General features: G+C 37.7%; 1 protein-coding gene across 6 annotated transcripts in view; it reads right to left on the bottom strand.

The window, feature by feature from the left end:
* Window positions 1-24,735, bottom strand: part of GPAM (glycerol-3-phosphate acyltransferase, mitochondrial) — a 64,838-nt gene that overhangs the window by 17,589 nt on the left and 22,514 nt on the right. The window contains exons 2-12 of one of the 6 annotated variants that reach the window (XM_063626059.1): window positions 17,178-17,328; window positions 15,301-15,398; window positions 14,187-14,317; window positions 12,974-13,096; window positions 10,519-10,592; window positions 8,136-8,249; window positions 6,220-6,366; window positions 5,489-5,585; window positions 4,706-4,842; window positions 1,386-1,485; window positions 852-1,064 (exon numbers count right to left, since the gene is read on the bottom strand). In XM_063626059.1, coding sequence (XP_063482129.1) covers window positions 852-1,064; window positions 1,386-1,485; window positions 4,706-4,842; window positions 5,489-5,585; window positions 6,220-6,366; window positions 8,136-8,249; window positions 10,519-10,592; window positions 12,974-13,096; window positions 14,187-14,288 — 1,107 coding nt within the window. In that variant the 5' untranslated portion in view covers window positions 14,289-14,317; window positions 15,301-15,398; window positions 17,178-17,328. Of the gene's footprint in view, window positions 1-851; window positions 1,065-1,385; window positions 1,486-4,705; window positions 4,843-5,488; window positions 5,586-6,219; window positions 6,367-8,135; window positions 8,250-10,518; window positions 10,593-12,973; window positions 13,097-14,186; window positions 14,318-14,470; window positions 14,509-15,300; window positions 15,399-16,119; window positions 16,293-17,177; window positions 17,329-24,735 lie in introns of those variants that run through there. The other 5 variants (XM_063626078.1, XM_055249260.2, XM_055249240.2 and 2 more) reach the window with 5 other exon arrangements.

The following is a 24,735-nucleotide window of genomic DNA, read 5'->3' as shown; positions in this document are numbered from 1 at the left end:
AGAATGATTACAGCCAAATATTTTGTTAACAGTAGAATAAATTATGGTATACTCATACACTGGAATACTACACAACTATGAAAGGAATAGACTACATGTAACAATGTGGATGAATCTCACAAACACCTGCTTAAGCAAAGGAAACCAGATGCGTACAGACCACATATTATCCAATTTATGTAAGTGCAAAAATCCGCAAAACTAACCTAGTCTGTAAGAAATGAAATTAATGATTATCCTTGAGGGATGATGATAGGAGAAGCACAAGGAGGGTTTCAAAGGTACTGGTAATATTGTTCATTGATCTGGGTGCTAGTTGCATAGATGTATTCACTTTGTGATAATTCAAGTTACATGCTTATGATTTATATACGCTTTTGTAACTACTATATTTCAATAAAAAGGTGTACTGAAAAAGTCATTGCTACTTCTCAAATTAATCTGTAGGTGTTTTTGCCAACATGACCCCACAAGTTCTTCAAGCCCAATTTAAAATATGCACATATTCATTAAGCCCTGGGGAGAACAAACCGCAGATAACCTTCCACAGCACAGATGGCAACACGGTGGCAAGTCTTCTCCCACTTCCCAATCCCATGACCAAGGTCGGCACTGATAAATCTAACCAGGTCACTTCTGCCAAGCTCAAGAAACACCACATAAGCACTACCAATCAAGTTAAAGATCGGGCATGAAAGCTACTCACCATGCCCATCCAATCACATTTCATACAGTGCTTTAAACATAGGGAGTACCAAAAAAATTCTTAATTCTAAAAGCAAATGTAAATTCTAAAAGTTAAATCTAAAAGACTTGATAAGCAAAGATGACTTTTGTGTAGGTACCCTTACCAGTTGTTCGCCATTGTAGTGACCTTCGATAATGCGATCATAGGAGATTCCAACAGGTATTATCAAGATGTCTGGTATGACATTGGTAGACAGAGTATTTACCACAACTGACAAAAGTCCCGCCCGAGCACAGGAGGTTTTTCCACTCCTAGAACGTGTGCCTTCCAGGAAGATCTCCAAGAATTGTTGCTGTCGAAGTAATTCAACTATATGCTGGGATATAAGAAGAAAGTAAAACATGAATTCAAGACCACTCAACTTAGAATGAGCTCAGAAAAATTAAATCTTTAAAAGCAAAACAGAAAAAACTGTAACTTCACTACTGACAAAGTATCTTATTCACACTAATAAAACAGCTCCTCCAATGCTATATTTTGGTAATAACAACACAACAACAAATTACCAAACTCAAGCAATAATCACTCCAGTTACTCAAAGGGTAGTTTTTAAAAATCTCAACTCAAAAGAGCCATTTTTCCTTCCACTGTGATAACCAACACAATGTCCCTAAGGATAATTAGAGATCACACATACCCCATGGAGCAAAGCTCTATAGAGAACATCTTTCCGTCCATCTGGTGTTTCATCGAGCCTTCGTCGTATGAAGAAGCCCCCAAGCTTATGGATCAAGGTACTATAAATTCAGAATGCATGAATTATTTACAAAGAAAAATGTAAAAAGAATACTCACATTCCAAGTTAATTGAAAACATTTGCCAAGTGGATACAAGCCATATGTGCTGTTTGAGCAGCTGACAGTAAAAATGCAGGCATTTTTTTCATTTTCCATATTATTGACATGTTTCAGTCATTTACATTATTCTTCAGTCTTTGGGATATCACTATGTATAATGAATCTCTATTACATCTGTTCCAAGCCAAAAGGAGTTTGCATGACATATTACCCGTAAAAATGGTAGTACAGATTTTAAGAGGATTATAGAACACTTCTAAATTTTAACATCCTGCCCAGGGTCTCAAGACACTGACCCTTAAACATTCTGAAATTCGCCCATGGCATGTTTACTACAAAATGGATATGATGTTCATTACGAAAGCTCCTTGGGGGAAATTTTCTCAAATAATTATTGTTTACAGAGGGTCCTTGTAAGACAAAAATAACTTTATCCAACTGAACCCAAGCATAACCATCTTTCCAAAACATGAAACAAAAATGTGCTTCATTTGCACATACACAGGCATAAAACAATTCTTTTCCCAACCCCATGTCTCTTTCTACAACACTAATTTTGATATGAAGTTGAAACTAAGTCAGTGTTTCCAAACTCACAGCTTCCTATTCTTTTCAAGTAGAGTGATACTAATATAAACATTAATATATATTTTTGGTATCCTCTACAGCAGGGGTCCCAAACCCTGGGGCCACGGACCAATACCGGTCCCTGGCCTGTTAGGAACCGGGCCACACAGCAGGAGATGAGTGGCAGGCAAGCAAGCAAAGCTTCATCTATATTTACAGCCATTCCCGATCACTTGCATTACCCTCTGAGCTCCGCCTCCTGTCAGATCAGCAGCAGCATTAGATTCTCATAGGATAGGAGTGCAAATCCTATTGTGAACCGCACATCTGCCCATGAGGGATCTAGGTTGTGCATTCCTTATGAGAATCTAATGCCTGATGATCTGTCACTGTCTCCTATCACCCCCAGTTGGGACCGTCTCGTGATTCTACTTCGTTAGTTGTATAATTATTTCCTTATATATCACAAAGTAATAATAATAGAAATAAAGTGCACAATAAACGTAACATGCTTGAATCATCCCAAAACCATCCTCCCCACCCCCATGGTCTGTGGAAATTGTCTTCCATGAAACTGGTCCCTGATGCAAAAAAGGTTGGGGACCACTGCTCTACAGTAAATAGAAGGAAGCCACAGTAAGGTGTTGCCAAAGCTTAGTATCACTCTGAGAGTAAAACTCTGCAGAATAAAATGAATGAGATGAGCCATCCACAAAAATAACACCTGAGAAGTGGTTTGTGAATGGGTAGACTGTCATGTAACAAAAGAAAGCTGCACAAAAACAGGCTGGGTTAACTACAGCCTGCTGTGTCTAAAGGACAGGTGAGCTACACAATCACTGGCATAGAGTACATGAAAGGGAAGTTGGATTATGAAAAATTATCAGTGTTTATTAAGAAGTTCCAAGAAATCCTAGTTGAGAACCAAATGTGAAGGAAATGGGTAAAGGAAATATTCTAATTACAGAGAAGCAAGGCTTCTCTAGAGCCCCAGTGGAATAGTCCTCTTCCCTCTAAGTCTGTGCCCACCAGAAACTTCCTGATGACTTTCTAATTCAGTTTCCCAGGTTCCTTGTTCCTGGAGAGAGGTTCCCTGGAGAGCAAACACAGATATTCTAATTCCTGGAAAAGCACATCTACGCTGTAGGATCATATCACACACTATTACAGCTAGCTGTCTGTCTACATTATCCATTATGCTATGTGAAGGCAAGGACTATATATTTTGTTCTCTCTTGTCTAAAGCACAGCTGGATAAATATCATTGACTGCATGAATCCATGGCTTCTCTTCAGTTGGGTCACAGGAGTCTGGTTAGCTACAGAACTCTGAAAGCCTATAGAACTCTGAACCAAGGGATTAAGAAGGAGCTCCTTAGACTGTGATACTGAGGACATAGCACACAAAGGTGATGAAGGCCATCTTGTGAAGCTCCACCTGCACAACCTGCCAGCCCACTTTCCTCCCAGTCTCTTTCTAAATTCATGCTCCTCTTATCCACTCTCTATCCACAGAGCTGACCTTAGAGATGCTGTGTGCTTTCAGGTTTCAAACTTTAATTTCCCAAACCAGCTCAACCAGTTCCTCACCAATTCCTTGTTGGTGATCAGACCTACCACCTACCCAGTTTCCTAGTTGGTAAACACCTGGGAATCTTGCTCCTTCCTCTCCCCCTCTATTGAGCCCCCATATGGACTAGCACTGGGTCTTTAAATTCAAGCTACTAAGTACTTTTTAAATCGATGCCCTCCTGTCCAAAAACAATACTACAATTTAAACCTCCATTATCTTCTGCCTGAACTACCCTAATGGAAGCAGAATTGATTTCATTCTTTCTAATCCAGAATGACCTTTCAAAATATGAATCTGAACATGTCATTTCTCAAGTACAGGACAGACTCTAATCTCTTGGCTTAGAAATTGTTTTGATCTGGCTTTCACTACCTACGCAGCTACCACCTCCAGTCTCTGATCCTTCCTAATGCATCCCATATTCCCACCTTACCCAACTGTCCATCACTTCACAACCATACCATGCTCCTGTATCTCTCCGCATTTGCACATACTATTTCCCCTGAATGGAACGCACTGAGGAAAACCTCTAAAAAACCTTTCAAAAGGTGAAAACCTCTAAAATACACCTTTCACATGATATTGTACTTTTTAAGTGGTTCTAGCTCTACTAAATTATGAGGTCAAAGTAACAGGTATGGTTATCTTTATATCACAAACCCTTCTCCCACTTCACTGCCCCCTCCCCCGCCACACAACTCCCTGCTGCTGAGCCTGGTACAGTCATTTGTTATCTTGCCTTTCTAACTGCCTTTTATCTGTTTGATAAATAATGCCCATAAAGTTTAGGTAGTCACAGTTCACCAAGTATCCCATATAAAACATATAGATAATGATGATAAGTCTTAATGCATTTTTGCACTCTCCAAATTTTACACAATAACTATATATCACTTTTATAATAACAGAAAAAAGGCTAATGTCATCTTTACAATAACATATCGAAAGGTATAATTAAAAAAATAAAAATTCAAAACATAATCTTTTTAATTCCTTAAATTCCAAAATCAGCTTATCTTACCTGAAGATTGGGATGTTGAGATTATTGCCTGAAGCAATGTATGGTGCTTTGATGTTATGGCAGAAGAGAATGAAAGTGAGCAGCAGATAGTCAATATGGGATCTATGAACTGGTAGAAACAGAAGCGGCAAATTTGTCTAGCAAAGGGAAAAATGCCAAATTTAAAATTCAAATGTAAAACTCAATCACACTTTGCAACTGCATATTTGGCTAGTCACTCAAACACTGGCTAATCAGTGACTCACTCTTTAAAAACATTTTCCAATAATAGGAACTTCCTTCAGTGTAATACTTTTTGAGCTAAAAAAAAGAGCAACTGTAACAACAGAAATAAGTTGGGGAAAGAAGAGCAATCAAGAGTTCCAGTTGACCTATACCCTTTCTGAGAAGCAGCTCTACTGATATAAAAAGAGCACAGGTTTTGGAGTCAGGCTTGGTTTGGTTTGAAATCCAGGGCAAGTCACTTATTATCTGCCACTTGAGACAACCTATTTATCTATCTGTGTCTCTATTGCTTCATCTGTAAAATAGGGATTGTTCTACCAGATTTTCAGGGTTGTTGCAAGGTAACTTACAAAAGGAATCCTGCATATTGCTGGTAAGTACTCCTGTATCCCATTTCTCCTCCCCAAATACACAGCTACTGAAGTTATCACAAATGAGGGAAATCTTCCAAATGGGTTGAAATACATCACAGTACACAAGAAAACATTTCCACAAGAACTCTAAAATCACTCTACAATTGAGGGGAGAATGGGGTAATAGATTCACAGAAATTCTTGCCTCAGTTGCAGCTTTAACCATCTCAAGTTGACCTTTGTGAATTTGAATGTTCCAAAAGAAGCTGTTGAACAGTTTTAGCAGCACCCACCCAGTCAGTCTGAAACAAAGTACAAACAAAAAAAACATAAATGAACACACATATATTTTTACATACAAGCATATACAGTTTACTTCTGTCTACCTAAATTTATGGACCTACAACCTAAAAGTACTTGTAAACGACTTTGTGTGTGTTTGTACACATGCATGCATGTATGTCTGAATTGCTGAACTAGAGCTAACTTTATATATATATATACTACTTACAGAAGTATCCATTTATTATAGACTACAATCATATTTCACTCTAATAACATTTTATACTGCAGGAGCAAATGACCAAGGCGAATGAATATTTAGTGAGCAGAACGATCCCTCTGACATACACAAACCACTCCTTTTATGACTCGGATATGTGAAAGTTGATTCACAAGTAGTCTAGGTGAGCAGAAGTTAGTAGTAATACATTGGCTGCTATCAATTAACAGAGAGGAAGGCACCTTCAAGCCTACCACAGTGCTACTTTGCACGAAAGCTGAATAAGAATATAAGAAGAGTTTAATTTAATATCAGGATTCATTAAAACATCTTTTGGACAAACAGAACTGTGCTAGGAAAGTTCAATAATTCAGTCTTATTTGCTCACACCAGCATGGCTGTGATTGAAAGCTTTTTGCCTTGCCTTTTAATACCTGATCATTGCCGGTGAGACAGTGGCAACCATTTCTTGAAGAATCCTTTTAGCTTTCTTTTTCACTTTGTTAACGGCTTTTGATTGCTGCTGGGCAGAACCATCAGGGTTTAATTCAGCAGCCACTTCTGCAATTGCCTCTTGTACTCTGGTATGAAAATGGAAAAAGAGACAATGTAACTGGTTCTATACTACATTCTGTATTCAGTATTTTCTAAACTGCAGTTGGAAATCACAAAACAAAATGTATGTTCTCTTTAAAATGTGGTCACATGAAAGAATAAGCTCAAGCTAGAAGTGCTCTTTCTGGCTATCTACTAAATATTAAGAATATTATATTCCTAAATCAATGAATCTCTGAGGAATCTGGAAAGCGGACTCAAGAATTTAATTCAAGTTTACTGGGTGACAACTATGTGAATTTGAATGTTCCCATTAAAGTGTGAGGGACACGAAATCGTACTCTACAAGAAGCGAGAAAAAGAAAGGTTATCCTTTTAGGCATATAATTCAGAGGGATCCAAAAGTCTACTACCAAATTAATGTGTGATTTTTCTTTTGAAGACTTAATTTACTTTTAATTTGTACTGTGACTTTATTAGTAAAACTATATGTAAAACTCTGGGAGGGAACAAAAAGGGTCATAAATATTTACAATTTTTTTTTCAACTCAAACCAGTAACTTTTAAAAGGCACAGCTCAAGATCAAAAGATCACAGCACAGAATAATAAGCAGTGAGATAAAAGGAAACACTTAATCCAGTTTCATAAATCTTCCAGCTGACTTAGGGGAGAAAGCATGAGGTTCAACCTCCTTAAACCACTTCTAACATCCCAGTTACTAGTCAAAACATCTAGATGAAATAAACGTACTTGAAGGTTTTAACAAGAAAACAGAATATATAATAATCTAAGAGCTTCAAATAATTGTGTTTTACCCTACTGGTGCTGATTTTGAACTAGTGAAGTACAGCAAAATTCCACGTAGCTCCATAATTTACTAATACAAAAAGACCAATACCACAGGACACTGATGCCCCCCAAGTCTATTCCCTAAAAAGCATTCATTGCATTCTGGCCAGGAATGTTTCTATAAGTCATTACCATGACTGATGCACCTCCATTATCAACTACTCACTCATCCATTCGAGAAATATTTCTGGAGTACATATTATGTGCCAGCATTGTTCAGGCCTTAACAAACATAATGAAGGGTCTACAGGTGACACTTATGAATTCAAAGCAGCCTTTTAATTCACCCTGGTCTCCTGCTCCCCAAATCCAGGTAGATCTCTAAAACTGGCCACGCCAATGAGGCCAGTACTCTAGAATCAATATTCTGGAGTATGGGAGTTTGGAACACCTTCACTCAAACTCCCATACTCTAGAATATTTATTTCCCCATTCTACCTGAGTTCCAGTCAGTCTTTCCTATTGTAAGCAAGCTCCTGTAAGAGCAAAGGCAGCAATTCATTCTATTAAGATTTCTAACAATGACTTTCTAGTACAAGAATTTGTACCTAGATACTCAGTAACTGGCAAAAATATCAAACTCAATTCTCTTTCAGCTATAAAATAGGAAATACAATGTCTCCAACACTGTTATTACAGAAAGCAGAGAACTCTGGAAATATGTGCATCTCTGAACTCCTACTTGCCTTTCAGGTTTTAGAAACCCATTCAATTATTAATCCATAAAACAAGGCTGCTATTCCCACATGGCACTGTCACCAAAGCATCTGTTCTCCTGCCTTTCTTTAGTTTCCTTTGGAGCTTAACATTTAATGTTTGGAAATGTGAACACTTCTTGAGACACAGTCCTAGAGAAACTAAAGGTTACTAAGAATTACTTCCCCCTCCCACTCCTACCGCCCCTCCCTGCCTCTTCCCACCTTTACACCTGTGCCCCGCCCTTACCTACTGCTGTTCAGCACATTTTCAGTCACATTAGTGGCAAACATGCCCTTATGCACATCTCGCTCTTGAATAAAAAGAACATAAGAAAGGCGTCTTGCAAGCCATCCCCGGTGTCTGTGAAAATGATTTAGCAGAGAAGTATTAGAGGTACCCCTAAAACAAGTTGCTTAAATCATAAACTAATTTTCCGCCCATAAAAACAAAGCCTAATGTCATCTATTTCTGAGATTTAGGGTTCTCCCACAGCAAATTCTCCTTAGTAGTTCAGAATGTTGTGCAGCCAATTTTATTCACGTACTCTCAGCTAAAACTGAAACTTGGAATTTGTGTATTAATGTTTGAATAGTGTTACTGTGCTGAATAACCCTAATATGAAAACAAAAGAAATAAGAACATCTGGCTTTATTAATACTATTAAAAAGGCAAAAATGTTTAATGCTATATATAAGCTATATCTATTCTGATAAACCATACAGCTTATAATTATAGCTATGGGCTATAAAAAGATAAATTTGGAAGTCTTTTCCTATGATCAAAGGCTAATTTTTTTTGTTATAGTTTTTGTTTGTTTTTTCCTAAGATAATCACTGACTCTCTAATTGAATTGACAAGGCTGATCAGTTGAAAGAAGTCAAGCATGATCTAAATATTTGTACTCTAGGCTAACGAAGCCAGAATTTCTCACTTTTTTTCCCCTTCACATTTTAAATACACCTGAGGGACAGAACATATTCCTGTCAGTTACAAATGACTATGTGGTGTTTAGATGGGATGATGGAGAGATGAGTTTCAGAATAAGAATGCTACAAGCTTTCATTATGTAATAACTTGAAAACATTTGTAATGATTACATGATATCGCATTATCATGATCAATTCAGTAACTCTGAAAAGACCTAGAATACCCTCAATTGAGAAAAAGTAACTTGAAAGAGAACTGTTTATGAATGACTTATTTCTTCACCTCTCCTTCCTGCCATTCTCTTTTTCTTCCTCCTTTCCTTTGTCTAAATCTTCCAAAAATTTGGCCCAATATATTAAACGTTAATCCTAAACTCTTCCTTCAGCCAACATTTTCAGAAATATTATCGGTATGTACAAAGTCCAGGCTCTCTATGAAATCCCTTTGCAACTGACTGAAAGCATTGTGTGTGTGCACATGTGCATGAGTGTGACAGTGACAGAGTGTGTGCCTCTGTAGGTGAATGTGTAAAATGTTTTAGGCTTTGCTTCATAGAATACACAGAACTAAATAGCTGAACATGCAGCTTATTTCACGGAATAGTTTCATTCTGCCTAGTCATCATGGCAAATGCAATTTTCCTCAACTGTCTCTAATTGAGGGCAAGAAACAAACCTCTTGGCTCTATCTATAAAATATCTACTTACATAAGGAAGACTCTATGAGATCCCTTTTCTTAGGATCTTATCATCTTATCAAAAAAAATTCAACGGACCAAAGTCTCTCCCCTCTTTTTTAAATTTAAATGTAAATGTAAATTTAAAATAGAGAGAGAGAGACCGGCAGCCTGGGAATGATCTGCTCATGTACTTAGACTTAAGTTCTGTTTTTAAAAGTTTACTATATATGCAAGTATTATCATTCTCATATGTGATCTAATCATCACATTATGAGAAGTAATATCATAAGGGCTTCAAGTAGTTGATTTCTTGCACTAATTTTCATAGAATTTCAAGTATTTCTCATCTGAGCCTATCTGCCTGCCTACTCCAGGTATCTATTTTTAGAATTACAAGGACTGCTAGCATTTGGTTACTGATTCTCTTGCCTCACAGACATTCACATAACCTTTCGGCCCTCCTTCCCTGTCCCCTGGCCTAGAGTCAGATAAAACAAAGACCCTTTTCTCTCACACTGGTGCTTATAAGCCTATCCCCATATGCCTAGAAACCGTAAGAATTCTAAGTAAAGTCTTGGGTAAATAGTAACTCAAACAACATTTGCTCAGTAGAGAAAATGTCTTTTAACACCCTACAGATTGTGCAGATTTCAATAATTTATACTTTTTTTTTAAGTATTAAATAGTCATAATAAATCATAAGAGATTCAAACCTACCGGTCTTCTCAGACAAATATTTCCCACATTTTGGCATACTTCATATGCAAAATCAATATAAGTCAAAGAACATTCTAAGTGACATCTACACTCCCCTGAAAATATCTGTAAGTACACAAGTGGTAACAGAAATAGTTCTCTCTGTGGCTATACCGCTTGCAATTTTCAGATAATCTCTCTTGTGTCAGAAACTCATATTCTGTTAACTCTCAGTAATGCAAAGCAATTCAGCTTAAAGTGTGTTAACTGATTATTATGAAGTTTTTCTTTTGAGATGTATTAAAAACATAAGAAATTTCTTTTTACCTTGTGTGAGTTTCATTGATATAAATAACATTCCGCAAACCCAAAGACGGGATACTGGGGTTGAAAAATTTGTCCTATATAAAACAAAGTAAATGTAGACATAAATACACAACTAGATTGACAGTGAAGAGCTCTCATTATGAATTCTTGATGACTTTAATATGAAGCATAAAAATAGATATTGCCTCAAAAATCTAAGTGAAGAAAAAAGTTTTATTGAAAAGTATTTTTTAGCTTTCAAAGAATGTCATAAACTCAAAATTCATCTTTAAAATCTTAAAACTAGCCAGGCGTGATGGCTTACGCCTGTAATTTCAGCACTTTGGGAGGCCGAGGCGGGCAGATCACCTGAAGTCATTAGTTTGAGAGCAGCCTGGCCAACATGGTGAAACTCCGTCTCTACCAAAAATTAGCTGGGTGTGGTGGTCGGTGCCTGCAATCTCAGCTACTTGGGAGGCTGAGGCAGGAGAATTGCTTGAACCTAAGAGACAGAGGTTGCAGTGAGCCAACACGATGCCATTGTACTCCAGCCTGGGCGACAAAGCAAGGCTCCATCTCAAAAAAAACAAAAAACAAAAAACAAACAAACCACCTTAAAACCAAAGGAAATAGTACCCCTTGCTGCTTGACTCCTCATCTCCACCCTGAAAGAAGTGAAGCTACAAGACTGTCAGAGATTTCAGTTTTCCCAAAATACAAAGACCATGCTAAGTACCATGCAGTTATTGTTGCTTACCAAATCTCCCAAAATCCCTGACACATAAGAGTTATCACCATTTTCTAGGTGAGAAACTAAGACTGGCAGAGGTTTAGGATTCAATCTTATGTCTTTATCTAAAGAGTATGGTCTTTCTATTACCCCTAAATAACTGTCCATTTAATGAGAAATCGTATGTCTACTGGTCACCCTCTTTACATGTGATCTTGAAAGATACTCCAGAGATAGCTTTGCTGAAAAGATAGTCTACAGCTTTATCAATATGGGCAAAAAGGTAACTGTTCCACACTTCAATGCTGAAAAAGCACAATGTTCCCTCAGCAAATATAAAACTACTTAAGTGGAATCTCTTTAGAGAAAAGGAAAATAGGATTTCAGAGAAAAGATAGCAAATATCATACAGTTACGAATAAAATATTTTTAAACAAATTATTTTAAATGATCATGTCATGGAAGTAATTCAAGATCAAGTTCAACTCCATCAGGTACTATAGTAGGGCAAAAATCAATTGTCTGTTGTACTATCTACCCTTACTCCAAACCATCACCACTACCAAATTATTTCCTATACCCTCTGACTTAAGAACACATTGTAGTTATTAAGTATTCAAAATTAGAATTAGACTAGATGTCAGATCTAGAAAGAAAATGACATTCTGTTTAAATCTTGATTTCAAGTGGCCTATTAATCTGAACTAGCTTTACTCCTAGGCTAGAAATTTCTGTGATCCTTGAATTCTACCAAATTCTTGCAACAAGGTACTTGTGGTTTAAAAGAAGCAATATTTATAACAAGACATTCTTCAGCAGATCTGAACATTTAACATAAACTGCTTGGGTTCCACACAAATCTCTCCCATGTTAGTAAACCCCTTTATACCAGACTCAGAATTCTACTTTCTGCCAAACCAACCTTGAGTAGAAAATTCACACAGCACAATTACCTAGTCTCAAAAGTTATAAGCCACCTCTATAAATGGCAGGCGCTTAAATGGCAGAATTTCTTCATCCTAATAACTGGATCCCAGAGAGAGCTTAACATTCAGATATGACTTTTAAAAGGCAATTCTGCTGCCTTCAAACACAACTACATGAAATTCTATGTTCCTGTGCTAATTTGTCCTTCTCTTCAACTATCACCAAAAATATACCTCTCACACACTTGGCTCTTCTCAAAGACTACACTGTAATGCAAAAGATATTGCATGGCTTGTTTTTTCACCAAAATACAAACAACAAACCCATATACACTCTCTTACATCTTCATTCTAACATTGTAGTGACAATCTTTCACTATCACAAAGTCAACAGACACCTTCCATTAGCAAAGACTCCGAGCAAAGTCACAGCTTTAACTTCTTATTCTGTCCCATTATCTCTTTCTTATCTTGCTAGGATTTTAATGTTAAGTGCTAAAGTTCAACACCTAAAAGTTCATGAAGGTTCCCACTAACTTCTTTGAAGACTTAACCGAAAATAAGATCTACTCTCCCCCTGAAAATCCTACTAAAACCTCAAAAGAACTAGATTGTTACCTAGTATCAATTATGGGACCAATATTTACTGAATAAATGAATGGAAAGAAAAAATGTATCAACATCTTTACTTGAAATATTTGGTTCATAAACATGGGTCTCTGTTCTGAAAGTGAATTTAGTCCAATAAGACCGCCTACTACAAAGTTGGAAATCATATTTTATGCTGAGTATTACGGTCAATAAGCAGTAAAGTCCTTACCCAGCTCTGGGGAGTGCAGGAGTAACAACATCTTCCAACAAATGGCCTTTTCCGACTCATTAGGCTTTCTTTCCATTTTAAAGTTGCAGATCTGAAGACGGTAGGTCTAAAGCCACACTCACCCTGACAAATCATAAGAAAAAAATATAGTGTCTAAATGGCAAGAGAACACTCGTCTACTTGATCTCAAAATCTAAAGTATTTTGGACAGAAGAAAAACTTACGGCATATTCTGGGTGATTTTCATTTAAGTACTCCCTCCATGATCAACACTTGGATAAAAGCTTACCACATAAGCAAAAGCTGAGCACCCAAGGATAGTAATAGCTACACACTGAAGGCAGTATTCAAAAATTTAAGAACTAAATTGTAGAAGGTCAAACAGACTTCTGACAGCTAGATAAATCAATTCAGACTCCTGGATCTCTAGTCTAACAATTCACCTTACCCCCTTTTAAATCACACAGTCCCACTACAGAACTATAAAGGCCTTACATAGTGAGCAAGTTTTTACTTTAAATAAAAAACAGGTAAACTTATATAACATTCCTTTATCTTATCAAGGCAACTTAAAGACCAGAATTTAAATTATAGCTATACTGTTCAATTAGGGTCAAGCCTCGCTCTTTTATTCTAAAAATGCTTAACTTTGAGCTCAGTTGCTCAAATCTCTATTATACAGATACAACATGCTCAAAATTAAGCAAAAAAAAAAAAAAAAAACCCACTATTTTTTATATAAAGACAATTAAGATAATATTTAAAATACGTCGTGTTATACTGAAATAGGAAAAAAATCCAAGAAAATGTATGCCTTTTGGATTGAATTCATACTATAAGTTCCTAATTTTTTAAAGTTTACTTCTATTATAAAATTCATGCTTTTCAAGTATAACTCATGGAAAGTACACACCAAGAGAAAAGAAAGAAAAAAAAAACTTCTTACCTGACCCAAAACTACTACTAGGGTTTTTTTCCTATGCAAAATGATTATTTCATTTTCTAACATAATCAGTGTACATAAATTTTCTAACCATTTTTTCTTCCCAATATAATGCCATAGAATTTTTTATTAGGCTTCATAAACATACCAGTTTCTGTAGCTATTAATCTTGACGTGATATTATGTTGCTGCCAGTATTTGCACCTTCACAAACATCACTGAAATGAACATTTTTAGGCTGAATGCTTTTAACTCTTATCCTAAACTTACCCATTCCTCACTTGTGTGCTTACATCGACCAACACTGTATTCTGATGAATTTGGCAGATAAGAAACATCTATTGTACCAAGGGTCAGTGCAGATTCATCCATGTCACAAAGTGTAATTCCCAAATCATGTGCTATAAAAAATAGGTACCATTTAAATTAACAAGGAATCGAGAGAGTAAATACCAGAACTCAAAATTCTGATTTCTACATTACTTTGCTCCATAATGGGATATCAAATGAACTGACAGACTTCTATCATGTTGAGTCACAAGGTAAAAACTGACCTTGATGTGTTTATATGAACACAGTTAGGCTGCCCTGACTAGAAAAAAAAAAAAATCAGCATTTGTATTCTAAGACTTCCTGAATATATAAGGATACAACACTGTATCCTTTGTATCCAAACAAAATAGCTATGAATAGTATCCAAACAAAATATAGTATGCAAACAAAATAGTATCCAAACAAAATAGCTATGAATTGTATCCAAATAAAATAGCTATGAATAGTCATTTGCAAATGAAAGTAAGAGCTTATTTTTATTTCATTTTTGTTAATTGAATAGTTCCTGGCAGAAGGAAGGCATGTTTATTCAATTAAGGCAATTAGGGCATCCCTTAAGTTCCCCTACTTAAATTGAATTAAGATCTTAACTTTCTTGTGATGTCCTAAAAGAAACATTTTCACTTTTAATACAAAGGTAATACAAAGCTACAAAGCTCTGAAAGAAAAGCACACTATTTTGAAATATCCGATGTATAAGTTTTCATCCTTTTCGATAAGCTTTTTTCTACCCTAAGGAAAAAGGTTCACTAAGAGTAAACTCCCAGAATAGATATTAACCCAAAATATAAAAACTTTCAAACATAATCTCTAGCCTCACATTATTTTTGCTTTTGGCTGTTTCTCACCTGGCCTAAAATTATTCCTTTAAAATCCTGAAAGGTCATGTCTAGATTAACAGTGTTCCTTTGGAAGGCATATTCCAATTTCTTTACAATCCCCACATAGGTTTGCTACAGTCACTGTTATTCTCGGCATAACCATCTATGTCCTTAACAATTTAAACATAAGTACAATCTAACAAGCTAGGGGAGAGAATAAACCAATGCACCTGGGATGAAAGTTCTTCTATTTCATAACATAAAACTTCAGGACTCAGCTATCAGTTTCGGGTGCAGAATGTCCATACAACAGGGGAGCCGCTGCTGCCTGAGAAAACGAAGTGAAGAGGGGATGAGGAGAGGACAAAGAGGCTCGCTTGTGCCAATAGGGGGTCCACGTTTTGCACTTCCTCCCTCCGCACAGTTCGCTCTAGGTCAAGGAGTAATAAAGAAGCAATATCCCAGAGGCACCAGCCAGCATGCGCTGAGGGAAGCTGACTAGAGGATCTGAAAAGGACAGAGGCTGGAAGACCAGCTCTGAGGTTTAAATCTTCCACTGCTTACCATCTGTGTGATTTTTTATTACCATAAGCCGGTTAACTTCTATGCCTTAGTTTTCCCATCTGGAAAATGGGCAGAATGATAGCTCTTACCTCCTGGGTTGCTGAGAGGACGGAATAATATAAACAAAGGGTCTACCACAGTGTGTAACACACAGTGAGCGCTCAGTACAATCAATGGTAACGCTGTCATTAATTATCTCCAGCATACCGGCTGCTCTCAGAGTACCCCTTGCTGCCTCAATGTCCCCTAGGGACCCAGGCGGGCTGGCTGGCGGCGCCTCCGCGCGTGCAGATGCTTAGGGGACTGAGTCCATAAGGACTCCTTCCAACCCAGGGGAACCCATGCCCCAGCCCAGTCTCCCCAGGAGAGATGAATCCTGACCCCCACCCCTGCACGAGACCGATCCATTTCTCAGGGAGAAGCCTGGAGCTCGGGGGTCGGGGAGAAGGGGACACGACTGCCCCAGCAACTTGCAGGAGTCGCACCAGCTCCACGCACTTGTCCCGGCGCTCCCGGCCCGGGCAGCCTCCCGCAGCCCACACCTGCCCTCGCAGTTCGCACCCTAGCAGCTCCGGCTTCGGCTGCTGCAGCAGCCCGCACTTCAAGTCCCTGCCAATGCTTGCTGCAATGGCGCACCGTGATGACACAACCGGCGCGTGGGATTGACGCAGGGCCGCCGGCGAGCCAGCGCCGGGGGCGGGGCCCGGCCTGCGGGCCTCAGGGAGCGTGAGTGGATCCGAGAGTGGAATGTGTGTACACGAGTGTGCGTGCCTGTGTGTGGCTAAAGATAGTGTGTGAGCGCCTGGACAGATGGTTACACTGCCTAGGCCATGCGTGTGTGAGTGTGTGTGGGTACCTCATTCTGCTTTGTGTGAATTCAGCTTATCCGGGAGCTTGTCCCTCTTCCAGGCTCTGTTGGGAATGTGCGCGTGGGCTATCAGGTTATGTGTGTGGTCTGACTTTTTATGAGATCTGTAAGACTGTGTAGGATTTACTACAAATGGGAGAGGCAGGGATTGCAAATGGCCATGTTGTGTGATTTCTACAAAAGTGGCTGAGTGCCTTTTCCTTTAAGGAGGAGAATGAGATATGAAAAGAAGCAAATAAGGCTTGTAGGATAAAAGGCCTCAGTTAGGAGAAATAAGGGCTTTTTTCCCCCGTCGGATTATATGTTGCAAAGCATGGTGAATATAGTAAATAATAATGTATTATACCGTTCAAAATCGCTAAGAGTACATTTCAAAAGTTCTCACCATGAAAACTGAGAAGTATTTGAGGTGGATATGTCAATTAGCTTGATTCAATTATTCCACATTGTATTCATAAGTCATAACATCGATTTGTACCCCCTAAATATATGCAACTATTTAGTTAATTTAAAATATAATTTTTAAAAAATGAAGTAGTCTGAGTTCAAGTTGGCCTACCTTTAGCCCTTGGAACAAAATAACACCGACCATGAAGTTCTAAACAATACTTGTCATGCCATTGACAAGGCCAATGATTATCAAGAGCATCAGCAATTTAGAAGGAAAAAGATAACCTTTTTTATCCACGGGGTGGTGGCACACATCTATACTCCCAGCTGCTCAAGAGGCTGAGGTGGGAGGATTGCTGGAGTCTGGTAGGCAGGGGGTTGCGGTCAGCCAAAATTACACCACTGCACTCCAGCCTGGGCAACAACGAGACCCTGTCTCAAAAAATAATAAATAAACTTTTACATGCACTCAAGCAACAGACATAAAGTATGAACTAGGATCTGGGAATACAAAGATGATTAATTCATATGCCCTTCCCTCAAGCCTCTGCCGCCAGTCCTTGTCCCTCCTACACTCACTAATTCTAATCCCCTATTCAATACAAATCTTCGTGCATATCCACCTGGAAAAAAATCATCTACAGCCCCCCATAGGACAAATGCCTGAGCCTGGAACATAATAAGGCCTCCGCAGAGAGGCCTCTGCTATTCCCTCTTCTCCAGCAGAAGCCTTTTACTTCCTCTCTGATTGTTCTTAGACAAGCCATGGGCACTCATCCTCTTAATTCTGCTCATACTGTTCTCCCTGAAACTCTACGGTTCCTTCCTGAACTAGTTCTTCAGGCCTTCCCTAATCTCTCCAGCCCTCAATAACCACACTCTCCTGTGATATCTCAAATATGTACTACAATACCACACCTTGGATCTTTCTCAATTTCTGTCAAGTCTTCTAGATGATGACAAACACATTATGTCAGTGACTTGCCTTAGTCTCTTAGTTAACACCAAAGTCTCTTGTTGTATAGTAAGCACTCAGTACTTATTGGGGCTAAGGAACAATAAAAAAAAAATCCTTCTCTTGAATTTTTCATGCCTCTGTGTATAAATCTCGAACTTTCTTGTGCCTCTGTGTATAAATCCACCCCAAAATGCAAATGTTCTCCTCTTTTGAAATAATCAAAAACAATGGGAGTTGATATTCATATTTTTTAAGAAAATGAGCTTCTTGAGGTCAAAGACTCTGTCTTTATACAACCCACACACATAATCTTAGCAATAAGCACACACTTAAATACTCAAGCACTTTATGTTGACTAGAGGAAGATGAATTTTAATCCCAAAACATTATGAAATTTTGTGTACAGGTTATTGGCCCATGACAAGGAAAAAAAGAAAGAGGGGAAAAAATAAGGGAAAGTCTTAGGGTTTGAAGTCACTACTAAAGAGAAAGTAACAACAAATTCACTACAGAGAATACCACAGGAGTTTTAAAATGTAAGCCAAAGGGAAAAATGGATCATCTTACATAAAATTCATTTGTAGGCAACTCTTCAGTAATGCCTGTTGCACAATTGTTACTGTGGAGCTGATGTGCATTGCAATGTCAGGTGTTTCATGTTACTTAACAAGAATTGCTTTGGAAATAGGTGACACCCTTGGCAATCTGTTTTATGAAGTGAGCCACAGTAATTTATAGCAGTCCAGTCTAGCCAGCTAAGATGGAGCAACAGGACTGAATTTACTCTCCTGCCTAAAACAACTAAAAACAAAAACAAACAGGCGTTTATAAGACAATGCCTTTTAAACGTTGTGCTGGACAGTGGTCCTTGAGGCGGGAAAACAAATGAGGTGAGCCCTCTCCTCCCTGGGAGAGCAGGGAGGCCAAAGCAGCTGGAACTGTGAGTTGTATATCAGAAAGGAGAAAGCTACACAGAGAAAGAAGGAGCTGTGGAGATCTACAACACATCTCACTCCAGTCTTCCGCTGATTAGAGCATGTGTGTGAGGAAGCTACCTAAGGGCAGGAAATAATCATGTATGAAGAAAAGAGAGAGCAATTACTAAAGCTTGCACAGGGTAGGAAATTAATTCTGGTCCCACAAGGCAGAGTAGAAAGTTACCCAGTGATCATACAGGACCAGAAATAGTGCCTGATCCTGGCACCCAGACTGGAAAACCTCATAATTCACAACTCAAATGGTTTTACTTCAGTAGTGGGGCAAAATTAGCCCTAATGTGAAAGCTACTCTGATTCTATCTTAGAAATCTTAAAAGCCAGCCACCAAAGGATTAAGCTGTTTTTAAGAACAAAGTGTCCCAGAGCAAAGCACAAGAATATTTACAGGAAATTAAAAATAACCAACACCTAACAAGGTAAAATTTGCAACATCTGGAATCCAATCAGAATTATCAGGCATGCAAAAAGAAGCAGGAAAGTAATGAGAAAAAAAAATCAACCAATTGAAATCATCCCAGAAATGACAGAGATGATAAAATAAGAGAACAAGGACATTAAGAAAGTAGTTACGACTGTATTTAATGTGTTCCACAAGTAGAAAAAATAAACTGAGCATAGGAAGTAGAGATGTGAAAAATCTTAAAAAAAAAAAAAAGACACAAACCAAACATCTAGGAGATAATAAAACCACATCCGAGATTTTTAATGCCCTAACACACACACACAGGCACACACACACACACACACACACGATTAATAAGTTAGACATTAATAAAAAACAGTAAAAAACTTGATGGGAGGCTGAGGCAGGAGAGTGGTGTGAACCCAGGAGGTGGAGCTTGCAGTGAGCCAAGATCGTGCCTCTGCACTCCAGCTTGGGTGACAGAGCGAGACTGTCTCAAAACAAAAACAAAAACAAAAAAAACTTGAAAGTATTGTGATAGAAACTATCCAAAATGAAACACTGAGGGAAGAAAAATACTGAAAGTAAAAGTAGAGTATCAGTGAGCCTTGTATACATGCAATTGTAGTCCCTGAAGAAAATGAGAAATATGAGGTTAGAATAGATTAGGGAGGACAGAAAAAAGTATTTGAAAGAATAATTGATGAAAACTTTCCAAATTTGACCAAAACTATAAACTCATAAACCCAAAAAGCTCAACAAACTCAGTAGAAACATGAAGAAAACCATACCAAGAAACATTACAATCAAAATGCCTAAAGCCACTGATAAAGAGAAAATCTTAAAAGCTATCAGAGAGAGGGCCGGGCGCGGTGGCTCACGCTTGTAATCCCAGCACTTTGGGAGGCCGAGGCGGGCGGATCACGAGGTCAGGAGATCGAGACCACGGTGAAACCCCGTCTCTACTAAAAAACACACAAAAAAATTATCCGGGTGTGGTGGCGGGCGCCTGTAGTCCCAGCTACTCGGAGAGGCTGAGGCAGGAGAATGGCGTGAACCCGGGAGGCGGAGCTTGCAGTGAGCCGAGATTGCGCCACTGCACTCCAGCCTGGGTGACAGAGCAAGACTCCGTCTCAAAAAAAAAAAAAAAAAAAAAAAAAAAAAAAAAGCTATCAGAGAGAGAAAAAAAAAGACATTACTGTACAGAGGAACAAAGGTAAGAATGACAGCAGATTTCACATCAGAAAAATGCAAACCAGAAGATGGTGGAGCAGCATCTGAAGTACTGAATGAAGAACCTATCAATCGAGTTCTTTTTATATTAATATATAGTATGTACATTTATATTTTTTATATATATCAAAAAAATAAAATAACATATTTTGACATCGGATTGCCAAAAGAATTCATCACCAGCAGGATCGTTCTATAAGCAATGTTAAAGAAAGTCTTTCAGGCAAAAAAAAAAATGCTGTCAGATGGAATTCTGAATCTATGCAAAGGAATTAAGAGCTTAAGAAACCACAAATATGTAGGTAAATAATTTTTCTTATTTTTAAAACCCTTTTATTTTATTTTATTTTATTTTATTTTCGAGATGGAATCTCGCTCTGTCACCCAGGCTGGAGTGCAGTGGTGCAGTGGCGTGATCTTGGCTCACTGAAACCTCCTCTTCACAGGTTCAAGCAATTTTCATGCCTCAGCCTCCTGAGTAGCTGGGATTACAGGCACCCGCCACAATGCCCAGCTAATTTTTTTCTGTATGTTTAGTAGAGTTGGGGTTCACCATGTTGCCCAGGTCAGTCTCGATCTCCTGACCTCAAGTAATCCGCCTGCCTTGACCTCCCAAAGTGCTGAGATTATAAGAGTGAGCCACCATGTCAGCCATTAAAACCCTTTTAAAAGATAATTCCTTAATGCACAAACAAAAACAATATTTTGTGGGGTTTATAACATATGTAGAAATAAAATGTATGATGACAACAGCCCAAAGTCCAGGAAGGGAGAAGTATTCTGTTGTAAGATTCTTATCTTATGCACCAAGCGGCATAATATACTTGAAGGTAAACTGTAATAAGTTAAAGATGTATACTTTAACTCCTAAAGCAACTACTATGAAAGCAAAACTAAGAGTTATTGTTAACACATCAACAAAGAAGCTTAAGTCGAATTTTTAAAATGTTTAATGAATTCAAAAGAATGCAGTAAATGATGGGGGAGAAAAGAAAGAATAGATAGAATAAAGAAAAAATACATGGCAAGATGATAGATTTAAGCTCATATAAGTAATCACCCTAATTAAAAGGCAGATATTGTCAGATTGGAAAGAAAATGAAGATCCAACAATATGCCACCTATTTAAAAACTCACTTTAAATATTAAGACAAATAAAAGTAAAAGGTTAGGAAACAGTATACTATATTAATGCTAATCAAAAGAAATATAGGTGGGTATATTAATATATAATTTCAATACAAAGAATATTATCAGATATAATATAGAGGATCATTTTATAATGATAAAAGGGTCAATTCATAATGAGGACAAACTGATTCTACATATTTATTCCTCTAATACAGCACTTCAAAACATATAAATCAAAAACTAATCGAATTGCAACAAGAAATTTTAAAAATCTACAACTGTAGTCAGCCATTTCAATACCCCTCCCCCAATAACTAATAGAACTGTGGGTAAAAAATTAATAAGGACTTAAAAGGCTTGTACAATACTACCAACCCAACTTGGTCTAATTGACATTTATAGAACATGCCACCCAGTAACAGGAGAATAAACATTCAAGTGTGCACAGAACATCCACCAAGATAGGTCATATTCTGGGTCATAAAACAAGTCTCGATGCACATATAAGGATCCAAATCATAAAACATATACTCTGAGCACAGAAGAAATTAGAAACCACTAACTTAAAGGTATTTGGAAAATCCTTAACTATTTGGAAACTCACATACTTTTAAAAAATCTTGCTGTAAAAAAGAAATAAAAATGAAAATTAGTAAGTACCTTGAACTAAATGATAATGAAAACACAATATATCATACTTAGAGGAATGCAGCTAAAACAGTACTTAGAAATTTATGGTACTAAAACACCTATACTAGAAAAAAAGAAAGATCTCAAATTATTTATCTCAGATTCAGCCTTAAGAAAAAAGTATAAATTAAACCCAAAGTAAGCAAAACAAAAAGAGAAAATAATAAAGGGCAGATATCAACGAAAGCAGAAAAATTTTTAAGTAGGAAAATAAAAAACAATTGAAAGTGAAAGTTAATTATTTGAGAAAATCAGTAAAGTTAATGAACCTCTAGCCAGATTCATATGGAAAAAAGAGGAGGACACATATTATGGATATTAGGAACAAGAAGAGTGACAGCACTACAAATTCTATATACACAGTAATACAGCCTTTCATTACCCAAGCTAGTTGCCTTTTGTTTTCAGGGTGGTGTACCAGATGTTAGATTTCCTATCTTCATAAGGTGAGTCTGATTAGATCCTGTAAAAAGCTGGTCCCACCCATTGTACCAGCAGAGAAGCTATTCCCTCTCTGTTTCCCTCTCTATGATTTTGTTCAGGACAATCTCCTGGCCAACTCTGAAAATATAATGAATCATCATACCTAAGCCAATTATGAAAATGGCACACACCCTGTGTTTGTGAAAGTAATGCACATGTACCTCTGTGTACATTGCATTTTGTTTTGTTTTGCCATTTGCCAGATGTTTGAGGTATTTTAAAATCTTTGTTCTGCCATCCTACATATTGACCAGTATACCTGCTACATTTTAACATGGCTCATTCTCATGATGCTGCTGCAAGATATTACGATCCTTAATTTACAGATAAGAAAAATGGGCTCAGAGTAATTAAATAAATTGCCCAAATCAACCAGACAGAAAGCAGCACAGAAGGGATTTGAACCTAGGCCTTTCTCATACTAAACCTCATATTCTTGACAATAATTCATGCTGCCTTCCTAATAGTCTCTGTTCAGAGGCTCCCCTTCAGACCGATCCAGATTCGTTGACCGAACTTCCCTGGGTGCATTTGTTCAAGTAGCTGCAGGTCTACCTATGTATAATAGCATTGCTCTACAAGAATATTGTAAGGACATTGTTAACTGACTTGCAAAAATCCAATGATAAAGTATCTATTAAATTCCCTTATATAAAATATAATGATTATTCTATCAAGAACTTTTAAAGGAAGTAGCTTGGCATGAATTATTCTTACTGGATCCATGCTCTTCTCATTATGACCTACTTTTCTTTGCGCTGCTTTTGTTTATTTATTTATTCAGTATATATTTATAAAATATCTACTTCATGCCACCCAACCTATTGTAGATACAGCATTGAACAAACAGCACACACCTCCTCCCTTCGAGCTTATAGTCTAGAATATTTACACTACTCCTGTTTAATCATTGTTTCAAAAAGTTTCAAAAATCAGCATAAAGTTCATTGACTTGTGGCTTCCAGAATTCACTTCCCTAGTTCCAGCTGATTTGGGGCACTCACTGAGACCTACCTGTTCAAGACATATTTCCACCCTCTGATTATATTCAGGGTGATCTCTTGTCTAGCTCTGAGAAAAGAATGAATCAAGGTATCTAAGCCAATTATGATAATCTTGTTCCCCAATACTGCAACTATCCTTCTAGCCAAGAAGGTCACATGACCCAGTTCTGGGCAATGTGAACTGAGAGCAAGGCAAACTGAGGGTTCCTGAAGAAGTTTTTCTTTCCTAGTAAAAGAGGACACCGGTGGCACTGCTTCCTTTTCCGTTTTTCTTCCATTTGCAATGTAATTCAATATCCAAACCGAACACCACGAATCACACACCTCTGGATTTTGCCAAATCTCTACCTGTGTAAGCCATTACAATGTTGTCTTCTGTAACTCTCGGGTAACATTCCTGATTGTCACCACGCATGTTCATTTTAATGAAATGGGCAGCTTAGATCCCTACTGCAACACATCCCAAGCCAAGTTTATTTAAATAATTAATCAAAAACTTTTTTACTGCCTACCTATACTCTGTGAGGAGGATACACTCTAGTCCCTGTTTTTAGAAATTCAAGATCTCATTGGATAAAATAAAATATGGACAATTAAATAGCTGCAAATAAATAAATGTATTTCTAATCACATTTGAGTCTAGAAATAGTCCCTACCAGTGTATCACATGCTGAGGGGTGGCAGTGAAGGTGACCTTAGATTCTGCCTTTAAGAAAGGGTCTTTCACAAGGTCTAGAGATCAAGACCATCCTGGTCAACATGGTGGAACCCCATCTCTACTAAAAATACAAAAAATTAGCTGGGCGTGGTGGCATGTGCCTGTAATCCCAGCTACTCGGGAAGGCTGAGGCAAGAGAATCACTTGAACCCAGAAGCCAGAGATGGCAGTGAGCCAAGATTGTGCCACTGCACCCCAGCCTGGGCAACAGAGTGAGACTCCATC

Source organism: Symphalangus syndactylus, chromosome 2, assembly GCF_028878055.3.
Source record: "Symphalangus syndactylus isolate Jambi chromosome 2, NHGRI_mSymSyn1-v2.1_pri, whole genome shotgun sequence".
Taxonomy (NCBI): domain Eukaryota; kingdom Metazoa; phylum Chordata; class Mammalia; order Primates; family Hylobatidae; genus Symphalangus; species Symphalangus syndactylus.
Note: the sequence above shows the minus strand (reverse complement) of the source record. Positions and strands in the feature narration are given on the sequence as shown.